Genomic DNA, 25,473 nt, shown 5'->3' with positions numbered 1-25,473 from the left:
ACCATCCATGACTGGTGATCGTTCATTTTGGTAATGGAAAAATGTTAATGTTGAGAATATTAAAGATGGATTACTTCTTTATGAATTTAAAGAACGACGAGATTGAGAAATGTGATTTGTTCTGAATATCTATGCCTTCTTTCTCCCAAAGATCCCACCAGTTTCATTTATATGGGTCCACATTTGCAGCAGTAGCAACCTAGTGCCTTAGGGATGCAAATAGCCCCTGTTTTTCTGGCTCCCCAATCTCTCTCTTACTGTACCAAATTCAGTGATGTGGTGGCTAAAAATGTGCTTTAAGCATTATAATTTCCTGCTTAAGAACTTTTCACTCAACCCCAGTCCATGTGGAAATAGTATATCCCAACACAGGCCATTACATAGGCACCATTGTGCCACTTCAGTAGTGACTGTATCATTTCTAGATTGCTTTTTTCAGCTGTGGCAGGTACATCTTCATCTCTCTGACCAATGCACTTTTTCCTCTATGGCCATTTTAGTTTGTCTTGAGGGAATGACATGATATCAGCTACATCAACATCACTGGAGAAAGCAATAGAAGAACACCTCACTAAATACAGTGATCCTCATCTATTATTCTCTGTAGCTAAGCCAAGATTACTACAGAAAGATTTTGAGTCACTTTAGTGGTTAAGGCACCAAGCTAGCAAGCAGAAGACCTTGAATTCAAGTCCTGGTTTAGGAAAGAAAGCCAGCTGAGTCAGTCACTCTCTCTCAGCTCAACCTACCTCACAGGGTTATTGCTTGGAAAATAGGAGGGGGAAGGTGTGTAGGATATGATTTTTACAAAAAATATCCTTTTTTTACAAAAAGATTTGTAAAAATAATAAAGATGGTAAATAAATATTTTTTAGAGAGGTCCTGTCTACTGTGCTGTTTAATGCTACCAAGACAGTTGGAAAAAAAGTAGACCAAACTGTACTACTATATAATTATGGTTTTATACGTGCTTTTCCGATGTTCTATTTCAGAGAACTGAGAATGGACGTCATTGTTCCTTTGAGTCAAAATGACCTCAGTGACTTTCAGTAAATTTTAAAGTAATTATTATTCAATATAATGCTGTTCTTTAAAAATTAGCAAGTTTTCTTTTAAATTGACACTGAATATCTTTTCAGTGCCTTGTACCTTTTCCATTTTCTATATTATAAACAATTTGCAGTCAAATCAATGGTTTATGGATTAGAACATCTATTATCATTCAAAACTCTCTGTTAATAAAAGCATCTGAATTCACATTTGGAAAGATGCCTTGAATTTTAGTGTTAGTATCTAACAGTATCATGGAAACTTTCCACTGGAAATATTTTTTTCGAGGTGAATATTTGTTAGAAAATTCTATTTGAACTATGGCTGATGTTTTGCACATATGAGGGGTATCTACAGTAAAATTAACATAATATTAATCTCATTTTGTCAGGTACAACTATAAACAAATAAAGCTTGTCTTGTTGCAAGGAGGAAAACTGTGCAAGAATAAGGCATTTTCCCTGTATTTCATGCAAATGTTCCATTAAGATTTGTTTTAAGGTATCAGTAGAAGCACCTTTGAATTACACAATAAACTAAGAGGGATATTTTTCAGTTCTGAAGACCACATTCCGTAACTGGCAAACCTCCAGGAAGAAGGAGTTCCAGACTGGAGGTTTAACTAATATATATAATATATTAACTAATATATAACTAACACACACACACACATATATATAAAATATATTATATTATATATATAATATATTACATACATATTGTTGTTGGTGTTAAAAGTTAAAAGGAAGAAACAGCTGCGATCACACATTGCTCCTAGAAGCATGAAGCTGTAAACACCAGCCTGAAGATGACGAATGAGACTTCGTCAAAATGTCGCCAAGACACTTCCAATTTTATGCAGGAGAATACCCGAATAACCAAAGACCTACATACAAACACCCGTGAAAACCTCAGAAAACACACACACACACACACACACACACACTTATATATATATATATTATACCTATCAAAGCTTTTAACTTCTTGCCTGCATAATGGGAGAGAAAGGGACATGAGATTTGATGTATCTCATTTATACTGTGCTGGGACATGGTAATATTTAATTTCACAGCCAACTGAAGAAGTTTATTTCTGTATAATCTAAAAATATAGTAAGTAAATGGCATGAAAGTGATTTTGAAGATATATGAATCCTTAATATGAGAAATTAAAATTACAGCAGAACCCACCCGTCGAGCTATAATTACAAGCATTAAAACAAAAGCAATGAATGAGAAAGTAATTTAAGAAACATTGGGTTGCCTCAATTGTTATCTCCCACACAATGCTTATTTCCTGTCCTCAGACCAACAATACTGGGAAATAAAAATAAAAATTATTTAATATTATTTAAATTTTGCTATCCAAAGATAAGGTGTAAAACTTCTTAAAAAGGCCAATTTTATTTACCAAGGCTAAATAGAAGATGAAAATGAGATTGAATTGCAGCTTTAAGAAATAAGTGAAGAACTGAGCTGAACCTAATTCAATTCTTTATATAAAAAAAGTTTCTTCCAAATATCTGTAGGGATATCTTTCAGAAGATATTGACTGCTTCAGAGAGATAGCCTAAACTCTCAGAAAATACCTGATGTGCTACATGAGACAGGTAACATTCTCTTCACTGAATAATCATGGATGAATGGGATGATTTATAAGAATCATCAAGGGAGAAAGCAGCAATAATGGGATTAAAGAAAATGTTTTGAAAAAGCAGCTGGCAGGATAAACAGTGGCATTCTCAAAAGAAAGCCATGTCAGTGCAATTATAATATTCTTCAGGATAAAGATACAAAAGGTCTCAGTCTCACCAAAATTGGAGGAAGATATTCAGCATACCACAGAGACATGGCAAATCGATGTTTGTCTATGCTTGTAAATGTTACAAAGTTTGCAGTCTGAGCGACTATTATTGAAGCTTGATGCTCTAAGATAAACCAGAGCATTTGACTTGTGTTTTAAGGAAGTAAGCTAAACAATGATTTGCTTATTTTTCAGCATTTCTTTTTATTTTCTCAAAAAATGAGCAAGAAGAAGGAACCCTTTGAATGACATTAATGGAGATAATCTTTAGTGAATGACAAAGCCAGTAATATTAAGTGTCATCACCAGAAGCTCACAGAATTACACTTTAGAAAATATGAGAAACGATAATCTTGATTAGTCTCTCTTTTAACAATATCATCTGAATCACCTGCTTGTTTCAGGTGATTAATACACCTGATTACTCAGGAAGTAATACACTTTAGTAAGAATCTTTAAAAAAAGCTTTTGGTGTATTTGTTGTTCTAAATGAGTAACAATAGCAAGATCAATAATAGCAGGGGAAGAGGTTTTAAAATGATTTATCCTGTAAGCCTGCCAATTATATTCATCTCTGAGTCATTCTAACTTTAGTTTACCAGCAGTTCTGCTAATATTTAATAATGGCTTTGAGTTTTCTTTCACTTCTGAAATGTACAGACATTCTGCTGTATTACAAATATGATAAGAAAGAAGTAAGATTGTGAAATGACAATCTAAACCAAACATGTGAAAATCAACAAGAAACCAAATGCTGGAATACTATAAATATGGTTTTTCGGCTTGTATATTTTGGACATCCTGACTTGTTTCCACTCACATTTTTATAGATTTTTCATAACATGGCATAACATACACACAAATACACACACACACACACACACACACATGTATATCTAGCAAAAATAATTCTCTGTTACAACTTTGAACTTTATTAAAGCACAAGAACAAATCTATTGCTTTTGATACCAAAAATAAATGAAGTGACAAAACTTGTAATTGCTTGGCCTGTAATGATATGATCACCTCTCCTTGTTGTCAGTACAACTGGTCAGAGACACCTGAAAGTAGGATCTGACAATTATAGGACATAACCAATAGCAAATGCCAGCTACTAATTATATCTGCAGATTTACATCTTGGCAAAAGAAGGCCCTAAAATTTATAGGAATTGTTACTAAAAGTTAGGGCTAATCTACATTTTTTTAACCAATTCCATTTTAAAATTGTAGTTTTTATGTTGTTGAATTGAACAAGATACTACTATGGAATGATTTGAATTAGTATAATTTTTGTTAACCTTTATACAAGAACATAAACATGTACTAAGGACAATTTCTTTTTCCTTTACTTACCTGCACAGTTTGATAAGCTGAAGGATCAAATCCTTTTACGCTAATTTCTCGGAAAACTCTTGGCTCTAATTCTTCTTTGGTCAGATCACAATGGTAAATAATACCTAAACATATAATTCAAAGATTCATTCGGTATGCCCTACACAAAAATGGACCCAAACATTTCAAATGAAATTACATGCGTTGACATGTTCACCATTAATGTATACACTTCCACTTACAGATGACCTCCTTTTGCACTGTAGCAATATCTTTTCTTACTTCCCTTAAAGACATAATGAGAAAACAATCCCTATTTCCAGGTAATTGTCTTTTAGACAGTCTAGAGCTAGACTCTCTCATTATTTATATCTGAATGTTCCCTTAGTCCCTCCAAATGATGGAGCTAATCTCTAATTTTTTTTGGACAGAACAAATAAAAAAACTAAATTTAATTATTATCATTGCACCACAATTACTGCATTTAAATTGAACAATTCAAGCTGATAACCTAAGAAAGCATTTTTACCTGGAGGGGTGGTGGTGGCATAGAAGGGATACAGTGAATTTTAGAATGGACCTGCCCTCATCATAAACTTACATTTTCTTAAAGAAATCCTATTGATTCAATGACGTTAGATAGCACAATATTTTTGTCTTTATACTGTAAAGAAAGATTGTTAATGATATTCCACATTATAAGCAAAACAGCTCCAACAGTATGTTTCCAAACAAAAATATTACATAATTAATTTATGTACAAATTAGGCAGTATAAAACATGCCAGAAATGGATTTCTTTTAAAAAATGCACCAGTTATCAGTAAGAGGAAGCAAAGCAAACTGAAATAAGATGACCATTGAGCAAATATGAAAAGCAAGATGTGGTGGTGTTTATCCAAGGTCTCATTGATCAATTGGAAAGTCAGTGAAAGAAAAACAGATGGAGGCAAAACACAGATGTAAACATCTATAGAAGTTTACATTTGTGTTGAAGTATAAAGTCCAGCTGCCTCCAGAACCTTTGGGACAACCATGACTTGGATGACAGAATCTTTACAGACTTTTAGCTACACAATTTGGGATGAACACCCTTTGAATGGTGTGGGGATAGGAATGGATTTCCAGTGGGGAAAAAAATAGCAGACTACAGGAACCAAGAGGACTACGCAGGTTACCCTGAGGACACAGATAAACCTCCAAGTGCTTCTACGACCTTCTAAAATGATGCAAATGACCAGCTGTCTGCACAGAATATAAATCCTTCCATTCCCCACTATTCTGTCAGAGCTGAAGAAGCTTCCTGGATGAGAAGCAAAAAGTCTTCAAAGTAAAAAACAAGAAAGTCCACTTGTCTCCAGAAAAAGTACCTTTGGGACAACCATGACCTGGATGACTGAGAATCTCTACAGACATCTATAGAAGTTGAATCTGCTAAATATTTTGTAATTTTTAAGTAGTAAATCATTGCTTCAAGGTTAAGCATTTGGGAGACTTTATTTTCTGTTATCAGTACTACTTTAAGTATGCATTACCCATACCATCTTCAAACAGGTGTTAAATTTAATGTCAATGTGAAAAAAAATGAGCGTATAGTCTGAACTCAATGGACATATAACAGCACTAATATTTTATAAATTTTAATACAGTCTTGCATTTTGCTTTTTAAAAAACTACTGAATGACCTGAGGGTTTAAGGAATTAAATGCCAGGTTTTTGTTTTCTGTTGCTCCTATCATATTTAGATGAATGGTTCTATAAGACACATAAGAAGTTACATTTTGTTTAATTTTGCATTAAAAATAACAGCAACAAAAATATTTATTTTCATTAATGTAAAATATCACTGCATAAGTAGCTAAATACAGCAAAAAGTGTCCTCACCTTTCTTAGGACATATATGGGAACAGTAGAATTTCCTTATGGTGAATTATGTCTACAGAGTTAGAACAAATCCAACTTCCTTTCTTCTGAGTATAAATTTTTGGATGTAATGTTTTGCTAACTGCCTTTTTGCTTTCTGTTGTATTTAGTTATTTTAAAACTACCCTGAAATATGAGTGGTAGGAGACAGAATGGCCAACTCACTATGGCCAACTTACTGCTGCCAACTTGGTGGGACCAACTTGCCAGGGCCACTTTGTTGCAAGACAACTTGCCCCAGGACAATTCAACAATTCAATTTAATTATTTAAAATCATTTTTAAAATATTTTAATTTTTGTTATTCATATTTCATTTTATCCTTCCTTTTTCATCCTTTTTTAAAATGATTCTATTCCACCATTTCTTCAACAAGAATAACTTATAGAACAACAAGTGTAACTCTTGTCCCGCATCGAGTTGTCCCATGGTGAGTTGGCCATGGCAAGTTGGCATGGCGAGCTGTCCTAGATCTGTAGGCTAAACCTCTCTAGAGTGTGAAAAATGTGGATTATCTTGCCCTCTTAACTTAGTTTCTTCCCCTTTGCTGCTATGAGCTTGAAAAAGCAAAATAGGAAAACTTGATAAATATGTTTTATGGTTTGTCCTGTTTTGAAATTTTATTTCAGGCTTGCAGTTGGACACCTACCTAGCTGAGGACAGAAGGGAGGGTACAAAATTTAAGAAGACAGTCACATGCTATGTTCCTATAGTACAATAAAAAAAATTTACCTTCTAGGTCAGAAAGAAGAAACAGAATTATTCTAACAGCACTTCCTTTCAGTTATTGAAATTCTGACATAAATTATATAGTTATATTATAGTTTATACAGTCCAAACAAAAGCAATTTTAATTCCAATTCAGCAATGAAGATATATGTTAATTTCCTCTCTGATAATCACAGAGACATAATAAGGCTTCAGATTGTTTAGCTTAATTGCCACAATTAGCAAAAATTGGTATGTTGTCTTTCAAGATATAATAAAGTCAGACTAAAGAACAGCATGGAGCTTTTCAGGGATCAGGAAAACCTCTTTATTTTCTTTCAGTACAAAGCTAATTCAGTATAAAATAATTGGACCAAGATAAAGCATATTCATAAAGTATATATATAGCACTTCAGAGGAAATGCATTACTCTTTTTTCTCATAATTTATAAAATAGTAGCTTCTGTAAAGTTTGTTCTTTTAGACATTACAGAAGACAAAAAGATCCCCTCCAATCAATAATGTTACATGATGGAGGCCACAAAATGCAGATTTTTTAAAAGAGCCTATGACATTTTAGGAGAATCTAAGGCTACACTTAAGGAAAGTAGATTTTGTTAATTATAGCTTCACGTTGATCTTTAACTATTAGGGCAAATAGCAATGTAAAAAAATTGGCAAGAAGGAATGAACAAGGAAGAAGGGTGACTGTGAATTATAAAAACAAGAACAATAATTATACCAGAGATTCTAAGACAGGAACCATGTTAGTTTATGGTAGCTAAAAATCAGGAGGAGGCTAGTAATACCTTTTCCAACAGCTGCATAGAGTTCCTAGACCTAGACTAAAATAAGATTTAAATTGGGAGGGAAAGATAGATTAGTTTTGTGGCTTTTGATGAATATGAAGATTTCTATGAATATGAGGAAATGTTTTGCAGCTAACAAAAGCTTAGGTCTTAATAAAATTGTTAAATCAGAAAAGGTGCTACCAGCTTCTTTCTGATTTTTAACCTTACTGGTAGGAGAATCTATTCTTGTTGAGGATGTGTTTCTCGTTATTGGACTATACACAATGGAGGTCACAACTCAAGTTCTCCCTTTGTTCCAGTCTGGGAGAACCAATCTGGTCTAATGGTTAAGGCACCAGACTAGAAGCCCAGCTGGATGATTTTCGGCCAGTTATTCTTTCTCAGCTCAGTCAGTCTCAGACCAGGTTTAAATTAACATGCTTTGGACGCATTATGTAAAGAAAGACCCAGTTCTCTGGAAAAGACTAATGCTGGAAAAAGTAGAGGGAAAGAGAGGAAAAGGATGACCAGAAGTAAGGCGAATAAATTTTATTTCAGGCTTGCAGTTGGACACCTACCTAGCTGAGGACAGAAGGAGGGTACAAAATTTAAGAAGACAGTCACATGCTATGTTCCTATAGTACAATAAAAAATTACCTTCTAGGTCAGAAAGAAGAAACAGAATTATTCTAACAGCACTTCCTTTCAGTTATTGAAATTCTGACATAAATTATATAGTTATATTATAGTTTATACAGTCCAAACAAAAGCAATTTTAATTCCAATTCAGCAATGAAGATATATGTTAATTTCTCTCTGATAATCACAGAGACATAATAAGGCTTCAGATTGTTTAGCTTAATTGCCACAATTAGCAAAAATTGGTATGTTGTCTTTCAAGATATAATAAAGTCAGACTAAAGAACAGCATGGAGCTTTTCAGGGATCAGGAAAACCTCTTTATTTTCTTTCAGTACAAAGCTAATTCAGTATAAAATAATTGGACCAAGATAAAGCATATTCATAAAGTATATATATAGCACTTCAGAGGAAATGCATTACTCTTTTTTCTCATAATTTATAAAATAGTAGCTTCTGTAAAGTTTGTTCTTTTAGACATTACAGAAGACAAAAAGATCCCCTCCAATCAATAATGTTACATGATGGTGGCCACAAAATGCAGATTTTTTAAAAGAGCCTATGACATTTTAGGAGAATCTAAGGCTACACTTAAGGAAACTAGATTTTGTTAATTATAGCTTCACATTGATCTTTAACCATGAGGGCAAATAGCAATGTAAAAAAATTGGCAAGAAGGAATGAACAAGGAAGAAGGGTGACTGTGAATTATAAAAACAAGAACAATAATTATACCAGAGATTCTAAGACAGGAACCATGTTAGTTTATGGTAGCTAAAAATCAGGATGAGGCTAGTAATACCTTTTCCAACAGCTGCATAGAGTTCCTAGACCTAGACTAAAATAGGATTTAAATTGGGAAGGAAAGATAGATTAGTTTTGTGGCTTTTGATGAATATGAAGATTTCTATGAATATGAGGAAATGTTTTGCAGCTAACAAAAGCTTAGGTCTTAATAAAATTGTTAAATCAGAAAAGATGCTACCAGCTTCTTTCTGATTTTTAACCTTACTGGTAGGAGAATCTATTCTTGTTGAGGATGTGTTTCTCGTTATTGGACTATACACAATGGAGGTCACAACTCAAGTTCTCCCTTTGTTCCAGTCTGGGAGAACCAATCTGGTCTAATGGTTAAGGCACCAGACTAGATGCCCAGCTGGATGATTTTCGGCCAGTCATTCTTTCTCAGCTCAGTCAGTCTCAGACCAGGTTTAAATTAACATGCTTTGGACACATTATGCAAAGAAAGACCCAGTTCTCTGGAAAAGACTAATGCTGGAAAAAGTAGAGGGAAAGAGAGGAAAAGGATGACCAGAAGTAAGGCGAATAAACTCTGTTTCAGAGGTGATGAGTGCACCGTTGGAAGAAATGGAAAAACAGATTAGGCACAGAGAATATCTGTGGTGTTGCTAGGATTTGAAAATGACTTGATAGCACATAATCAAGCAATCAATGAAGTTAATAATCCTCCCTTTCTATCAAGAAAACCAGACTGTAAAAAGAAGAATCTCTCAAGTAAAATCCTTCATAAATATAATTCAGTTTTTTAAAATGCAGGAGTAGAAGCATAAACCTTAATTCCCCAACAGAAAACATTCTGTAATAAGTTTCTTCTTAAAGTGCTGAAATGGAACAGTGCAACACTTAACCGTGGAGAAGGAGAGAAATTCTACATTTAAAATATTGCCAGCCCTACCATATTCAGCTAAATACAGTTTTCTGCCATCCCTTTCTGTCATTTATGCAGACAAGAAGGAAGGTAGAGCTGAAGGCTATCAACAGGAAACAAATTTATTGTCCAACTGCTACACAAAAACAGGCAGGGATGTAATTTTCTTGCTGTGAGTTCATCATAACTCGTTCAAAATAATAATTAATCTTTAATTAATAAGGAATTAATAAGGAATAAAGTAAGCTCACTCATGCTGCTGTAGTTTGTAGTTATTGGTAACTACTAGGCTTTGAAAAGCCAATTCATCATTTTCATAATGACAAAAAGACTATGTCATAAAAGCTAGATCCATATTATCTTTCTGCTTATTATGTAGCTAAGAACATGGTAATTGCCAGTCTATGCAAATTTACACTTGCTTCTCATGTAGAAGAAGTGGGGAAATACTAATTCACTTATTTCTACAGCACATTTTGTGTAGCAGATCAAGGGAAATGCTTCTCCATGACATGCTTTGTGTGAATATATATGTGTGTATGTGTATACACACACACACACACACACACACACACACACACACACATTGAAAGATCTATTTTTGAAAATTCTTTCCAAACATTGTAATGTTGCAAAATATAAAAACACTAATCACAGTAGTTTATAGGTGTGCTATTACTTTATAGTCATTCATACCTGTGCAAAGAAAACAAGCAATCTGCAAAAGAAGCCACACTTACCTGGTGATAAGAAGGAAGTAAATTGATAAAATATTTCGCTATCCTTCTTTTGTCCACTATATCCAACAATGCTGCCAACATCTAATGGAAGTGTCTTGAGATGGGCACCAGTTGCCAGGTCATGAAGCTGTAGGACATTCTTCACATCATGCAGGTAACACAAGACTAGGAAGTTGGATCTAACACATGCCACCCATTCTGTAAATATGAAGGAAAAACAGCTACTGTATTTTCAGTATTTGATTACAAGAAAATGTATTATTTTTTAAGAAAAATCTATGACTTTAATATCTTTCATAGAAAGAACTTAAGTTTCCTCTATGTGTCATTAGGAGCCTAAAAGATTATCAGATTCCTAAATATATTTCAGCTTTATGCCAGCAAGCACATTTAAGAATTTGCTTATTGTTTGCTTTCAAGCCAATATATGGAAAACCACAACAATACATGAGCACACAATAGATTTAAACTTAAAGTGAACCGCTCCAATCTTGATTGTAGAAAATATGACTTCAGTAACAGAGTTGTTAATGCCTGGAATGCACTACCTGACTCCGTGGTCTCATCCCAAAATCCCCAAAACTTTAACCAAAGACTGTCTACTGTTGACCTCACCCCATTCCTAAGAGGTCTGTAAGGGGCATGCATAAGAGCACAAACGTGCCTACCGTTCCTGTCCTAATGTTCCCTTTGATTGTATTCAACTTGTGTGGTATTTCATGCTTATACTTTTATTTATTTATTTATTTTTGTCACAACAATATACATAAGCATCACACAAAATGATTATATAGTATATAAACATATATATGAGGAAATATGAGTAAGTATAAGCATATATGTATAAGAAGTGGGAAATACTAATTCACTTATTTCTACAGCACATTTTGTGTAGCAGATCAAGGAAATGCTGCTTCTCCTGCATTCTTATACTTCTTGAAACAAGTGAGCAGGTTACTAAATATGCCCTTCTTTCCTTCTGTAACAAGATCATCTCAAAAATGACAACTGTCAGGAAGGAAGCCCCCTCCTTGATTAAATCAGAGAAGGCATGGAAGGGATGGCATTCTTGTGACAATTGGAATTGGTAGTTGGAAATTCAAAGAAGAGAAGAAAAGTCTTATGTCAATTTTTCTGTCATTTATGCAGACAAGAAGGAAGGTAGAGCTGAAGGCTATCAACAGGAAACAAATTTATTGTCCAACTGCTACACAAAAACAGGCAGAGATGTAATTTTCTTGCTGTGAGTTCATCATAACTCGTTCAAAATAATAATTAATTAATAAGGAATAAAGTAGGCTCACTCATCCTGCTGTAGTTTGTAGTTATTGGTAACTACTAGGCTTTGAAAAGCCAATTCATCATTTTCGTAATGACAAAAAGACTATGTCATAAAAGCTAGATCCATATTATCTTTCTGCTTATTATGTAGCTAAGATCATGGTAATTGCCAGTCTATGCAAATTTACACTTGCTTCTCATGTATAAGAAGTGGGGAAATACTAATTCACTTATTTCTACAGCACATTTTGTGTAGCAGATCAAGGGAAATGCTTCTCCATGACATGCTTTGTGTGAATATGTATGTGTGTATGTGTATACACACACACACATTGAAAGATCTATTTTTGAAAATTCTTTCCAAACATTGCAAAATATAAAAACACTAATCACAGTAGTTTATAGGTGTACTATTACTTTATAGTCATTCATACCTGTGCAAAGAAAACAAGCAATCTGCAAAAGAAGCCACACTTACCTGGTGATAAGAAGGAAGTAAATTGATAAAATATTTCGCTATCCTTCTTTTGTCCACTATATCCAACAATGCTGCCAACATCTAATGGAAGTGTCTTGAGATGGGCACCAGTTGCCAGGTCATGAAGTTGCAGGACATTCTTCACATCATGCAGGTAACACAAGACTAGGAAGTTGGATCTAACACATGCCACCCATTCTGTAAATATGAAGGAAAAACAGCTACTGTATTTTCAGTATTTGATTACAAGAAAATGTATTGTTTTTTAAGAAAAATCTATGACTTTAAAATCTTTCATAGAAAGAACTTAAGTTTCCTCTATGTGTCATTAGGAGCCTAAAAGATTATCAGATTCCTAAATATATTTCAGCTTTATGCCAGCAAGCACATTTAAGAATTTGCTTATTGTTTGCTTTCAAGCCAATATATGGAAAACCACAACAATACATGAGCACACAATAGATTTAAACTTAAAGTGAACCGCTCCAATCTTGATTGTAGAAAATATGACTTCAGTAACAGAGTTGTTAATGCCTGGAATGCACTACCTGACTCCGTGGTCTCATCCCAAAATCCCCAAAACTTTAACCAAAGACTGTCTACTGTTGACCTCACCCCATTCCTAAGAGGTCTGTAAGGGGCATGCATAAGAGCACAAATGTGCCTACCGTTCCTGTCCTAATGTTCCCTTTGGTTGTATTCAACTTGTGTGGTATTTCATGCTTATACTTTTATTTATTTTTGTCACAACAATATACATAAGCATCACACAAAATGATTATATAGTATATAAACATATATATGAGGAAATATGAGTAAGTATAAGCATATATGTATAAGAATAAAAAAAACAATAGGATAGGAACGGTAGGCACGTTTGTGCTCTTATGCACGCCCCTTATAGAATAGAATAGAATAGAATTTTATTGGCCAAGTGTGATTGGACACACAAGGAATTTGTCTTGGTGCATATGCTCTCAGTGTACATAAAAGAAAAGATACGTTCATCAAGGTACAACATTTACAACATAATTGATGATCAATATAGTCCTCTTAGGAATGGGGTGAGATCAATAGTAGAAAGTTTTTGGTTAAAGCTTTTGGGATTATGAGAAGAGACCACAGAGTCAGGTAATGTGTTCCAAGCACTGATAACTCTGCTACAGAAGTCATATTTTTTGCAATCTAGATTGAAGCGGTTAACATTAAGTTTAAATCTATTGGTTGCTCTTGTATTATTGTAATTGAAGCTGAAGTAGTCTTTAACAGGAAGGACATTACAATAGATGATTCTATGAGTTAAACTTAGGTCTTGTCGAAGGCGACGGAGTTCCAAGTTTTCTAAGCCTAGGATTTCAAGTCTGGTGGGATAAGGTATTTTGTTGTTTTCAGAGGAATGGAGAACTCTTCTTGTAAAATATTTCTGGACACGTTCAATTGTACTGATGTCAGAGATGTGGTGAGGGTTCCAAACAGGCGAGCTATATTCTAGAATTGGTCTAGCAAATGTTTTATATGCTCTGGTTAGTAGTGTAGTGTTTTTGGAAAAGAAGCTACGCAAGATTAGCTTTACAACTCTTAGAGTCTTTTTTGCTATATAGTTACAGTGGGCTTTGGCACTTAGATCATTTGACATGAAAACTCCAAGGTCTTTAACGGGATGGGGGTCATCTGTAAGGTAATGTCCATCAAGTATGTACTTAGTGTTTGGGTTCTTTTTCCAATATGTAATATATATATACATATATCTAAACCTAGGATTATATTGTTGTGTTTGACGAAATAAATAAAATTGGCCCTCTATGTTGTTTTTAACAAAACTATCCAATCAAGGCCCATCATGGGCTTCCAACCTGCTTCCCAATGTTAACCACAGATGAATTCTTCCTACCGGTAGCTGTTTTAATGGACAGAATTAAACAAAATAGCTGGGAAGGGAAATTAGAGAAGGAAATGCTGCTTCTCCTGCATTCTTATACTTCTTGAAACAAGTGAGCAGGTTACTAAATATGCCCTTCTTTCCTTCTGTAACAAGATCATTTCAAAAATGACAACTGTCAGGAAGGAAGCCCCCTCCTTGATTAAATCAGAGAAGGCATGGAAGGGATGGCATTCTTGTGACAATTGGAATTGGTAGTTGGAAATTCAAAGAAGAGAAGAAAAGTCTTATGTCAATTTTTCTATCGTCTATCTATCTATCTATCTATCTATCTATCTATCTATCTGATGGACCCATTCTTTGCAATTTAATTGCTTCCCTGTGTTATTTCTAATTTATTTATTTTTGTCACAACAATATACATAAGCATCACACAAAATGATTATATAGTATATAAACATATATATGAGGAAATATGAGTAAGTATAAGCATATATGTATAAGAATAAAAAAAACAATAGGATAGGAACGGTAGGCACGTTTGTGCTCTTATGCACGCCCCTTATAGAATAGAATAGAATAGAATTTTATTGGCCAAGTGTGATTGGACACACAAGGAATTTGTCTTGGTGCATATGCTCTCAGTGTACATAAAAGAAAAGATACGTTCATCAAGGTACAACATTTACAACATAATTGATGATCAATATAGTCCTCTTAGGAATGGGGTGAGATCAATAGTAGAAAGTTTTTGGTTAAAGCTTTTGGGATTATGAGAAGAGACCACAGAGTCAGGTAATGTGTTCCAAGCACTGATAACTCTGCTACAGAAGTCATATTTCTAGATTGAAGCAGTTAACATTAAGTTTAAATCTATTGGTTGCTCTTGTATTATTGTAATTGAAGCTGAAGCAGTCTTTAACAGGAAGGACATTACAATAGATGATTCTATGAGTTAAACTTAGGTCTTGTCGAAGGCGACGGAGTTCTAAATTTTCTAAACCTAGGATTATATTGTTGTGTTTGACGAAATAAATAAATAAAGTAAATAAATAAAAATAAATAAAATAAATAAAATTGGCCCTCTATGTTGTTTTTAACAAAACTATCCAATCAAGGCCCATCATGGGCTTCCAACCTGCTTCCCAATGTTAACCACAGATGAATTCTTCCTACCGGTAGCTGTTTTAATGGACAGAATTAAACAAAATAGCTGGGAAGGGAAATTAGAGAAGGAAATGCTGCTTCTCCTGCATTCTTATACTTCTTGAAACAAGTGAGCAGGTTACTAAATATGCCCTTCTTTCCTTCTGTAACAAGATCATCTCAAAAATGACAACTGTCAGGAAGGAAGCCCCCTCCTTGATTAAATCAGAGAAGGCATGGAAGGGATGGCATTCTTGTGACAATTGGAATTGGTAGTTGGAAATTCAAAGAAGAGAAGAAAAGTCTTATGTCAATTTTTCTGTCATCTATCTATCTATCTATCTGATGGACCCATTCTTTGCAATTTAATTGCTTCCCTGTGTTATTTCTTATTCCATTCTAATTGCTATCTTTCTGCCTTACTCTCCCTCCTCAATACTTTCCATTTTAAGTATTACAAATTTCCATGGCCTGATTCTTATCTTACTTTTATACACTTTGATTTTTATCCGGCAAACTCTACTGAGGTGATGAAAAGGGGGCATGCTTTAAAGAGCCCCAAATGTCTATCAAGCAGGGAATTTAGGCAACAGAAGTTATTTCGTTTATATCTATGAATAAAAACTGCCTTTTTGCTTATAAGGCACTCAATACTCCCAAGTAGCAGAAACTATTATAGCTATCAAAGGGACAAACTGCTCTACCTTGACTTTTTTTTTTAAAAAAAAAGTAAAAAATCAACAACTTACAAGCCAGCTTTAAAAGTAATGACATTTTGACCCTTGCTAACTGTTACTGTCTTGGGATTTTTGCCCTATAGACCAGGGGTGTCAAACTCGCGGCCAGCAGTCTGGATGTGTCATGCACTGGCCACTGCCACCCCCGGTTTAGCAAAGGGAGAAAAAGTGATACGTCACGTGATGATGTGGCACTGAGAGTTTGATACCCCTGCTATAGATTTTCGGTTTACTGTTACTGAAAGTCACAGAACTGAGTCACAAACGTATCTCAGCACTAAGTCTTTATAACTCAACTCAAGGATCGCTCTTGATTTCTGATATGATACCTGTTAAACAGCCAAGTAGTAGTATATGAAGAAGGGAGGTGGATTTAATAGCAAATCACCTTTACTACTGGATTGATTCATAGAAGTCATTTGGAAGGCACTTCCAAAACATCCTTATGTGGACAGAGATGGAGAATGAGATAGGAACTGTATCTCATAAAATCCAGGAAATCATAGATGCTAATAATAGAGAATGTATGTAATTCAGGGTTGAATTGTTGGGTATTTTTATGTTTTCTAAGCTTGGCGGTCTCCCTGTAGTCATTTTATTGCCAGGCTAAACAGCATCATTCTTGTGCATATTTTGTTATCTAGCCTGGCAGCAACGTTTTGCAGGAACAGAAAAAAGAAAAAAAGTCCACAAAACACCAAGAACCTAATCATACATATACTAATACCCGTGATGGAAAAGGGGACATATGATTGTAGCAAAATACAACATCTATCAGTGTCAGAGCACTTTGTTTTCAGTAAGAAAGTCCCATATTTAATAGCTGTGACTTTAGATTCAACGTGAAACTCTCCTATCTATCCTGCTTTGGAACCTTTTGGAACAACTTAGGATGTAATGTAGGGGGTTTAGTACAATCCTTTATGGTCAAATCACTTCTAAAGTTTATGTTGGATTAAAAATAGTAAATTTGAATTATAATATTATCAGGAATTTGCGTGTAAACCCATTTTTGTTACCAGAGCAATGAGTCACTTATGCTAAGTGATCATTTAACCTTTCTGTCATATATCTTAATTTTGTATAAAGCATTTCATTACTATGTCATTGTTATATTAGGCAGAATCAAAAATTCACTTGACTGCGAAGATTTTTACAGCAATGCATTATTAACTGCTTTCAGCTATAATTATATCTTCTCAAATCAGATTTTGTAAATGACTAAATGGGTTAAAGTATTGTGACACAATAGCAGGTTGTCCTTTCAGTATCAAGACAATTTCCTTATTAAGTAAGAGTTCTCAAACATGATCAAATGTTTATTATTACAATGATAAATTTTGAAGTTATATTATATTTTTAATGGGGCTAGTACATAGCTACAGTACATGTTTAACGTATGATTAAAAGTAATTGAATGGACGTTGTCCCATTGTATTTAGAAGAGTTAACTTCTAAGTTTAGAAATATCAATATGTATCATGATAAACACCTATCATCATGTTTAGAATATACTTATTCAAATAGATCTTCCCAAACTATTACATTGCAAGGATACATTTTAAAACCATCACATCCTTCAAACAGACTCACCTATTATTAAAAAAAAATGGAGAATACTATCATTGTGTATTACTCATTTGTGAGTCATACAGCAATCACAGCTTCATAAAAATGTAAGTGTATAATTTTATTTGCCTCTCAAAAGTTTCTTAAGTTCAGAGCTTTGCTTTAATTAATATGAATAATGTACAGCTCTCCACAGTTATAATAGTGCTATCTTCTCTTATCATGGATTATATTTTGTTGTTGCTGAAATATATAACTTAAATAATCTTACCTAGAACATCTTTTCCATGCTCAGGAATCAGCACTTTCCATTTGGATTCCTCAGGTTCAGTAAAATCAATGTTAATTAATCGATAGTTTGGAGCATGTCGGTTTGTCTTGAAGGTAAATATTGTTCCCTCATTGGTGACATACTCATATTCTGCATCAAAGTTGTCTATCAGTTTCACCCATTGCAAAAGACCTACATTAAGATAATAAAGAAATTTACTCTAAGAGATATATGCAAAGTTGGTAAATTACTGTATAAAATGTCTTTTACACCCCATATGAAGTTATTTACAAGTGCCATAACTGCAAGTTATTCCTGAGGAAAGTATAATTGAATTATCAAGATTTTATTGATTATGAAATCAGGATTCCATATTCCTAGCAGAATAATTGAACATACACTATTAATAATATCAGAGAATGTTGGTCAAGAGAAAAACATTCCATTGTTTCAAGTGACATGCCACTTTGGATAGGCAGGTTTTCTTTTCAATTCAATTTTTTTAAATGATTGTAGGAAGTCTTAAGTCTTACTCCTATTTAAATAGGGTAAGCCACATTATGATCTATACTTGTTACTCCCAAAATGAATATCAAATCACAGTTTGAAGAACTGTTTTGGGGTCTATCAGAGGCTTCAAATATTCTTAACGAATTTTATTTCTTCAATCCCACTTAAAACTTATTTGATTTCTTGAACTGTAATGTTGAGCAAAGTATTGAAATCTCTGAATGTTCTGATTAACACAAGTTCTCATACGGTAAAATATATTTACATTTGCTCAGATATCTATAAAATTATACTGCATCGTTCACCTATGTGGCAAATGTTACAATCAGCCAGATATAAGGTAAGGTTCCCCTTGTACATATGAGCTAGTCGTACCCAACTCTAGGGGGCGGTACTCATCTCCGTTTCTAAGCCGAAGAGCCAGCGCTGTCTGATGACAATTCGGTGGTCATGTGGCCAGCATGACTAAATACCAAAGGCACATGGAACCTTCCCACCAAGGTGGTCCCTATTTTTCTACTTGCATTTTTATATACTTTCAAACTGCTAGGTTGGCAGAAGCTGGGACAAGTAACAGGAGCTCACACTATTATGTGGCACTAGGGATTTGAAACACTGAACTGCTGACCTTTCTGATCGACAAGCTCAGCATCTTAGCCACTGAGCCACCGCTTCCCCTTAGCCAGATATACACAAGCCTAAACAAGCATGAAAGATAGAATAAGCCCAGCAAAACTCAACCATGTATCACGTAATATTCCACTGCAAATTAATAAATATAAGACATGTAAATTAGTACAAATACATGCAAATATGTCAAAGCACTCATCAGTTTAAAACTGTCAATCAGCCTTTTACAAAACTCATCAAGACATGCGTGAAAGCAAATTCCTTAATTGTTTCAAACTGCTTGGACAAGAAAGCCAATGTTTAAACTGGAGAATTATGATTGCACTCAGATGATCATCCAAAAAATGATGTTGTGAAGCAGAAATGAGTATTTGCTTGTTTATTATCTCTTTCATTCTTCTACACTCAAGAATCATTATTTTTACATTTACGTACATTACCAAACTCTTCTAGTGCAACCCATTATACAATTTCAATTTACACCAAGAAAATATGCAGTATTCGACTGTAGATAGATTTCCAACATGTCTAATATCAGTACATTTTATTTGCTTCTTTAGAATCTTACTAAACTTTGCTAATTGAAATAATTCATTGTCTCAAGCAATGGCTTTAGATGTCACCATTTCTATTGTCTCTTCCAGTGTTAAAGCCAACATAATTTAATGTAACTGAACAATGTAAGATTCAGAACATTTAAAAGTTCACTTAGTATACTGCTAAACTAGGGAAGTCATTCACACAAGATTTCAGTTTTGGTCGCCACAATGTAAAAAAGATGCTGAGACTCTAGAAAGAGTGCAGAGAAGAGCAACAAAGATGATTAGGGGACTGGAGGCTAAAACATATGAAGAACGGTTGCAGGAACTCGGTATGTCTAGTTTAATAAAAAGAAGGACTAGGGGAGACATGATAGCAGTGTTCCAATATCTCAGGGATTGCCACAAAGAAGAGGGAGTCGGGCTGTTCTCCAAAGCACCTGAGGGTAGAACAAGAAGCAATGGGTGGAAACTAATCAAGGAGAGAAGAATCTTAGAACTAAGGAGAAATTTCCTGACAGTTAGAACAATTAATAAGTGGAACGACTTGCCTGCAGAAGTTGTGAATGCTCCAATACTGGAAATTTTTAAGAAAATGTTGGATAACCATCTGTCTGAGATGGTGTAGGGTTTCCTGCCTGGGCAGGGGGTTGGACTAGAAGGCCTCCAAGGTCCCTTCCAACTCTGTTGTTGTTGTTATTGTTGTTATTGTTGTTAAGATGCCATGACTTGGACAGTCTTTACAGAGGACAAGTCGTGAAGCAATATGCCAATTGTTAAGGAACATATTTTACAGGATATCATCACTCTCCTATCCATATTTTCCACATCTTTTCTTTCCTGAAAAGATTAACCTCTGTTAACTTAAAATAATGGACTAGATGGGACAATCATTTGATCTGGTAAGGTTCTTTCTATATGGTTTTTGACTAGCTGGCCTCTATAGAAATTAAACCCTAGCCTAAATAAATTACTAGACTGATGAAGTAGAATGTCCTTATGTTAATAACCTGAAATATATCAACGGAACTACAGTATATTGTAATGATCAGGACATTCAATTACAACAACAGCAATATGGAAATAATGGATTGCACTATAATGGTAGAGCTATTTCAAAAGCATTCATACAGTGAAAATTGTTTGATAAAACTACTAGTCCAATCCCAGCTATGTTAAAATCTTGTGTTTCAATTTCAAAGGGGCCGGATAGCTCAGGCTGGTAAGGCCTGTTATTAAGAACACAAAGCCTGCAATTACTGCAGGTTCAAGCCTGGCCCAAGGTTGACTCAGCCTTCCATCCTTTATAAGGTAGGTAAAATGAGGACCCAGATTGTTGGGGGGGCAATAAGTTGACTTTGTAAAAATATATACAAATAGAATGAGACTATTGCCTTATACACTGTAAGCCGCCCTGAGTCTTCGGAGAAGGGCGGGGTATAAATGTAAACAAAAAAAAAAAAGTTTTGTTCCCAGTGTGCGCATGCGCAGAGCTGCCAGAAGACAGGAACAATTAAGGAAACAGGGTCAACTTGGGAGTAAGGCTTGGAAATGATTGGCCCCTCCCATAAGATATAAAAGAAGAGCGACCGGGACGTGAGCTTTTTCAGGAAGCAATTCGTTCATCTGATCGGTAAAAACTTTGGAAAAGTTTTGTTTGACTCTGTGCTAAGTTTGGCCTTGCCCTGCATGTGGCAATTAGTTCTCTGGCAGCATTCCAAGGGAGATAAGGTGGGTGTTTTTAAGCACATCCCTGAAAGACTGTTTGAAAAGCCTTTCGGACTGGGAATGACAATAATTCATAGCCGTATGAATAAAAGAGATTTGCCAGGACTAAGATTGTGCTGTATACTTTCAAAGGAAGCCTAGGTCAGAACAAGTTTATCATAATAGGTTCTACAGAGTTAAATATTTTTAACATTGTTTGTATTTGGGAAGATTAAGGAAATCTTCATATTCTTCTCCTTGTTCATCATATCCTATACCTGAACTCAGAAAGAAGTTCCAGCTTTGAACTGGTATGCTAAAAAATGCCAAGTGTGTTAGTGACCAATCACAGAAACACTGTGATATATACTGAATATACTGAAACACTGTATAGTAGAAATGTCAACATCCAATATCTTAGATTCTTACTTTCAAGAAGTTTGTACTTAGTTCTAGAAGATGAAATTAGATTGGTGCTCTGGTCATTACAGGAGGCTTATAGGAACTGATGGAAAACCTACAGACGTATTGGAAGCTACAGAAAACAAATCAGTAAAAAGTCTAACTAAGCTATGCCAGCAAATCTGGAAAATAACACAGTAGCAAACAGATTGGAAGAAATCAGTCTACATTCCAATACCAAAAAAAGAGGAGATTTAAGAGAGTGCAAATTATTGTCCAATAACCTTAATTTCATATGCCAGAAAAATAATGCTTAAGATCATCCAACACAGATTAGAGCCCTACATGGCAAAAAAGATGCGAGATGTTCAAGTTGGCTTTAGAAAAACTGAGGACCATGAGAGATTATTTCTGATACGCACTGCTAATTCAGAAAATCACAGAATATGAAAAAAGTTTCTCTGATTACAGAAAGGCTTGTGATTGTGATCACAACAAATTGTGGCATGTTCTTTAAAAATGCCTTATACATTGTAAGCCGCCCTGAGTCTTCGGAGAAGGGCGGGGTATAAATGTAAACAACAACAACAAAAAATGAAACATCTAACTGTGCTCATGAGAAGCCTATATGCAAATGAGGAAGCCATAATATAGGCAGAAAATGGAGAAACAGGCTGGCTCCAGGCTGGCAGAGCAGTAAGACAAAGCTATATAAGCTTTCCTTATTTATTCAATCTTTATATTGAATGTATATTGAGCAAATGGTGACCTAGTGGTGAACTAGGTCGCTAGTGGAACTAGTGGTGACCTTCTCCAAAGATCTTCCCCAAAGGAAATGGTGACCTAGTCATGAACTTGAATTTATATTGAATGTATATTGAGCAAATGGTGACTTAGTGGTGAACTAGGTCACTAGTGGAACTAGTGGTGACCTTCCCCAAACTGGTCAGCAAATGAGATTCATAGGATTTCCATCTTTTTAATATTCCTTAATGAAACTGTATCTTTTCCAAAGCTATCCTGCTAGCCACAGAATATAGAACATATAATAATAGGTTAGAAGGGACCTCAGAGATCTTCTATTGACCATGGCAGGAGATCCTATACCAGTGATGGCAAACCTTTTCAGCACCAAGTGCCCAAACCGGAACGCACATGCATGCACACGCACCAGAGCGCAGGAAACCTGAAGGCCAGCTGGCCGGCGTGTGCATGCCTGTTTTTGGGCCATTTTTGGCTGTTTTCCAGGCCATTTTCAGGCTGCTTTTTGGGCCATTTTTTGACCATTTCAAAAATGACTGAAAATGGCCCAGAAAACGGCTAAAAAATGGCCCGGAAAACAGCCTATTTTTTGGGCATTTTTTGGGCCATTTTCCAGCGCCCCGGCCCATGAAGACCAGCTGTCCAGAAACCAGAAGAGTTGCTGGCGACAATGCACGTGCCCACAGAGAGGGCTCTGCGTGCCATCTCTGGCACACGTGCCATAGGTTCGCCATCACCGTCCTATACCATTTGGGACTTTCATTGGGCTTGATGGGATGGATATACTTGATCACAGAAAGAATAAAAGAATAACAGAACAACAGAACAGAACAATAGAGTTGGAAGGACTCCGGAGGTCTCCCAATCCAACCTGCCATCCAAGCGGGAGAACCTATACCATTTCAGACAATTGGCTGACCAATCTCTTCTTAAAAACTTCCAGTTGTCTTAGAGTTTGCAGCAATCCAACCAGCACACAAGTAAATAATTCAGCAGGATTCATTTATAGAAGAAACCTATTTATATACAATAACATAAAACATGATGCATATATACAATACCCATGCAGCTCTTGCAACGTGGTAGCAAATAGAAGGAAAAGAAGCAGAAGCCAGAACTAGAAATCACAGAAGCAATATTGCAAGGACAAATGAACTCTTATAGATAGATAGATAGATAGATAGATAGATAGATAGATAGATAGATAGATAGATAGATAGATAGATAGAGATATATAGATAAGCTAACCACATCCAGGCTACGAACCATCTCCTATGGCTTACAACAGATCCTGTTTCTTAAGTTACCAAACAGTTCCCATTAGCTAACGTGTTGTTATGGCTATCCCAACTCATAATTTCTTATACACTGACAAAGTGATGGAGCACTCAGAACTTCTGAAGGCAAGCTATTCCGCTGGTTAATTGTTCTCACTGTCAGGAAATTTCTCCTTCGTTGTAAGTTGCTTCTCTATTTGAGTTAAGTAGGTAACCATAAGTGCTGCAACTCGGATTGTGTATTAGAATGTATAAACATTACACATTTCTGCTTCTGCTAAGCAAAAAGGAACACAGCGTGGAATCTTGGAGAAAGAGAAGGACAATCTTTCACAGAATCAAACAGAGAGAGCACATTATTAAACAGCAGAAATGGTTTCCCAGGTAACATTGAAATTTGCCAAAATACTGCTTCAATGTAGTGATAAAGAAACCAAGACACTATCAGTATGTCAATAGAAACTGAATAGAAATCCAAGAGACTGTCAGCAATCAAACAGAATGAGCATTCACTGGAAGGATAACAAGAAGGAAAACAGCTTGTATTGTATTACCCAACATACAACATGAACATCAAGGTGTAGAAATTGCCCATCTAGGAATAGCAACTATTGCTAAAAATATATCATAAAAACAGTAAAGACACAGCAATCAGATTTGTTCAGAGGAAGTAGAAAATGGCATTTACAGAATGCCTAAAATTAGTTCAACTGTTTGTGCAGCTATATTATTCCAAGCTGCCACTGATACAATCCTTTCACCTTGATATCCATTTTTAAAAACTTGAGCAGATGCTGTTTGATATATTTTACAGGCAGCAATATGGGCACCAATATGCCCCCAAACACTCCTTGTATTACCTGCCAGGCTTTCCACTTCAGGTGATATAATTTTTTGAAATAATGTCCTAAGAAAATCCTCTTTTCTTAAAATGATAGGTTTTTCAAAGGTATTTATTGCCATGGAAGACAATAGTCTTAGTAACATGCAATTACTTTGTAAAATATAAGTTATTAATTGATATAAATATAAAACATAGGTTATATACTGTAAGTTATTAATTTTGCTTTAAGAGCTTTCCTGATAATTAATAGGTATCCTGGCCATTCCGACACCATTTATTTTCAGTGGCTGCTTCAAGACGAACAGATCGTAGGCATAGCCGTAGGTAACTAGATTCTATACAGGAGCACTAAGAATTAGTTGGAACCTGATGAATAAACCATTATAGCTATTTTACATAATTAATGCACCAAATATTTTGATATTATCATTTTGTTGCATTTTAGTATCTAATGACTATAGGCATTCACAATTTCAGGACTAATATATTATATAGCTTAGACCACAGATGTCAAACTTGCGGTGTCATGTTGCCATCATGTGACATTTTGCAATGTTTTCCCCATTTGCAAAGTTGGGGGGGCGGGGCTGCGAAGGATGCATCCGGCCCACAGGCCGCCAGTTTGACACTCCTGGCTTAAGCCATATTCTAGTGTATATGCAACTGACAGATAGGATACCAATTTATAATTTTAACATAGCTTTTTTGTTATTTGGTATTACTCTATTCTAGAACTTTTAACTAGATACTGTATTCTTTGGGTATTTTTAATTGCACTGGTCT

At 35.1% G+C, this 25,473-nt stretch overlaps 1 protein-coding gene across 1 annotated transcript in view; it reads right to left on the bottom strand.

Moving 5' to 3' along the window:
• PREP (prolyl endopeptidase) overlaps nt 1–25,473 on the bottom strand; it is a 73,157-nt gene that overhangs the window by 19,299 nt on the left and 28,385 nt on the right. The window contains exons 8-10 of the mRNA XM_058174582.1: nt 18,020–18,211; nt 12,418–12,615; nt 4,212–4,315 (exon numbers count right to left, since the gene is read on the bottom strand). Of these exons, the coding sequence (XP_058030565.1) occupies nt 4,212–4,315; nt 12,418–12,615; nt 18,020–18,211 (494 nt within the window). The remainder of the gene's footprint in view (nt 1–4,211; nt 4,316–12,417; nt 12,616–18,019; nt 18,212–25,473) is intronic.

This window comes from Ahaetulla prasina, chromosome 1 (assembly GCF_028640845.1).
Source record: "Ahaetulla prasina isolate Xishuangbanna chromosome 1, ASM2864084v1, whole genome shotgun sequence".
Classification (NCBI taxonomy): Eukaryota; Metazoa; Chordata; class Lepidosauria; order Squamata; family Colubridae; genus Ahaetulla; species Ahaetulla prasina.
The sequence above is the reverse complement of the archived record's forward strand: the minus strand, read 5'-3'. Positions and strand labels throughout refer to the sequence as shown.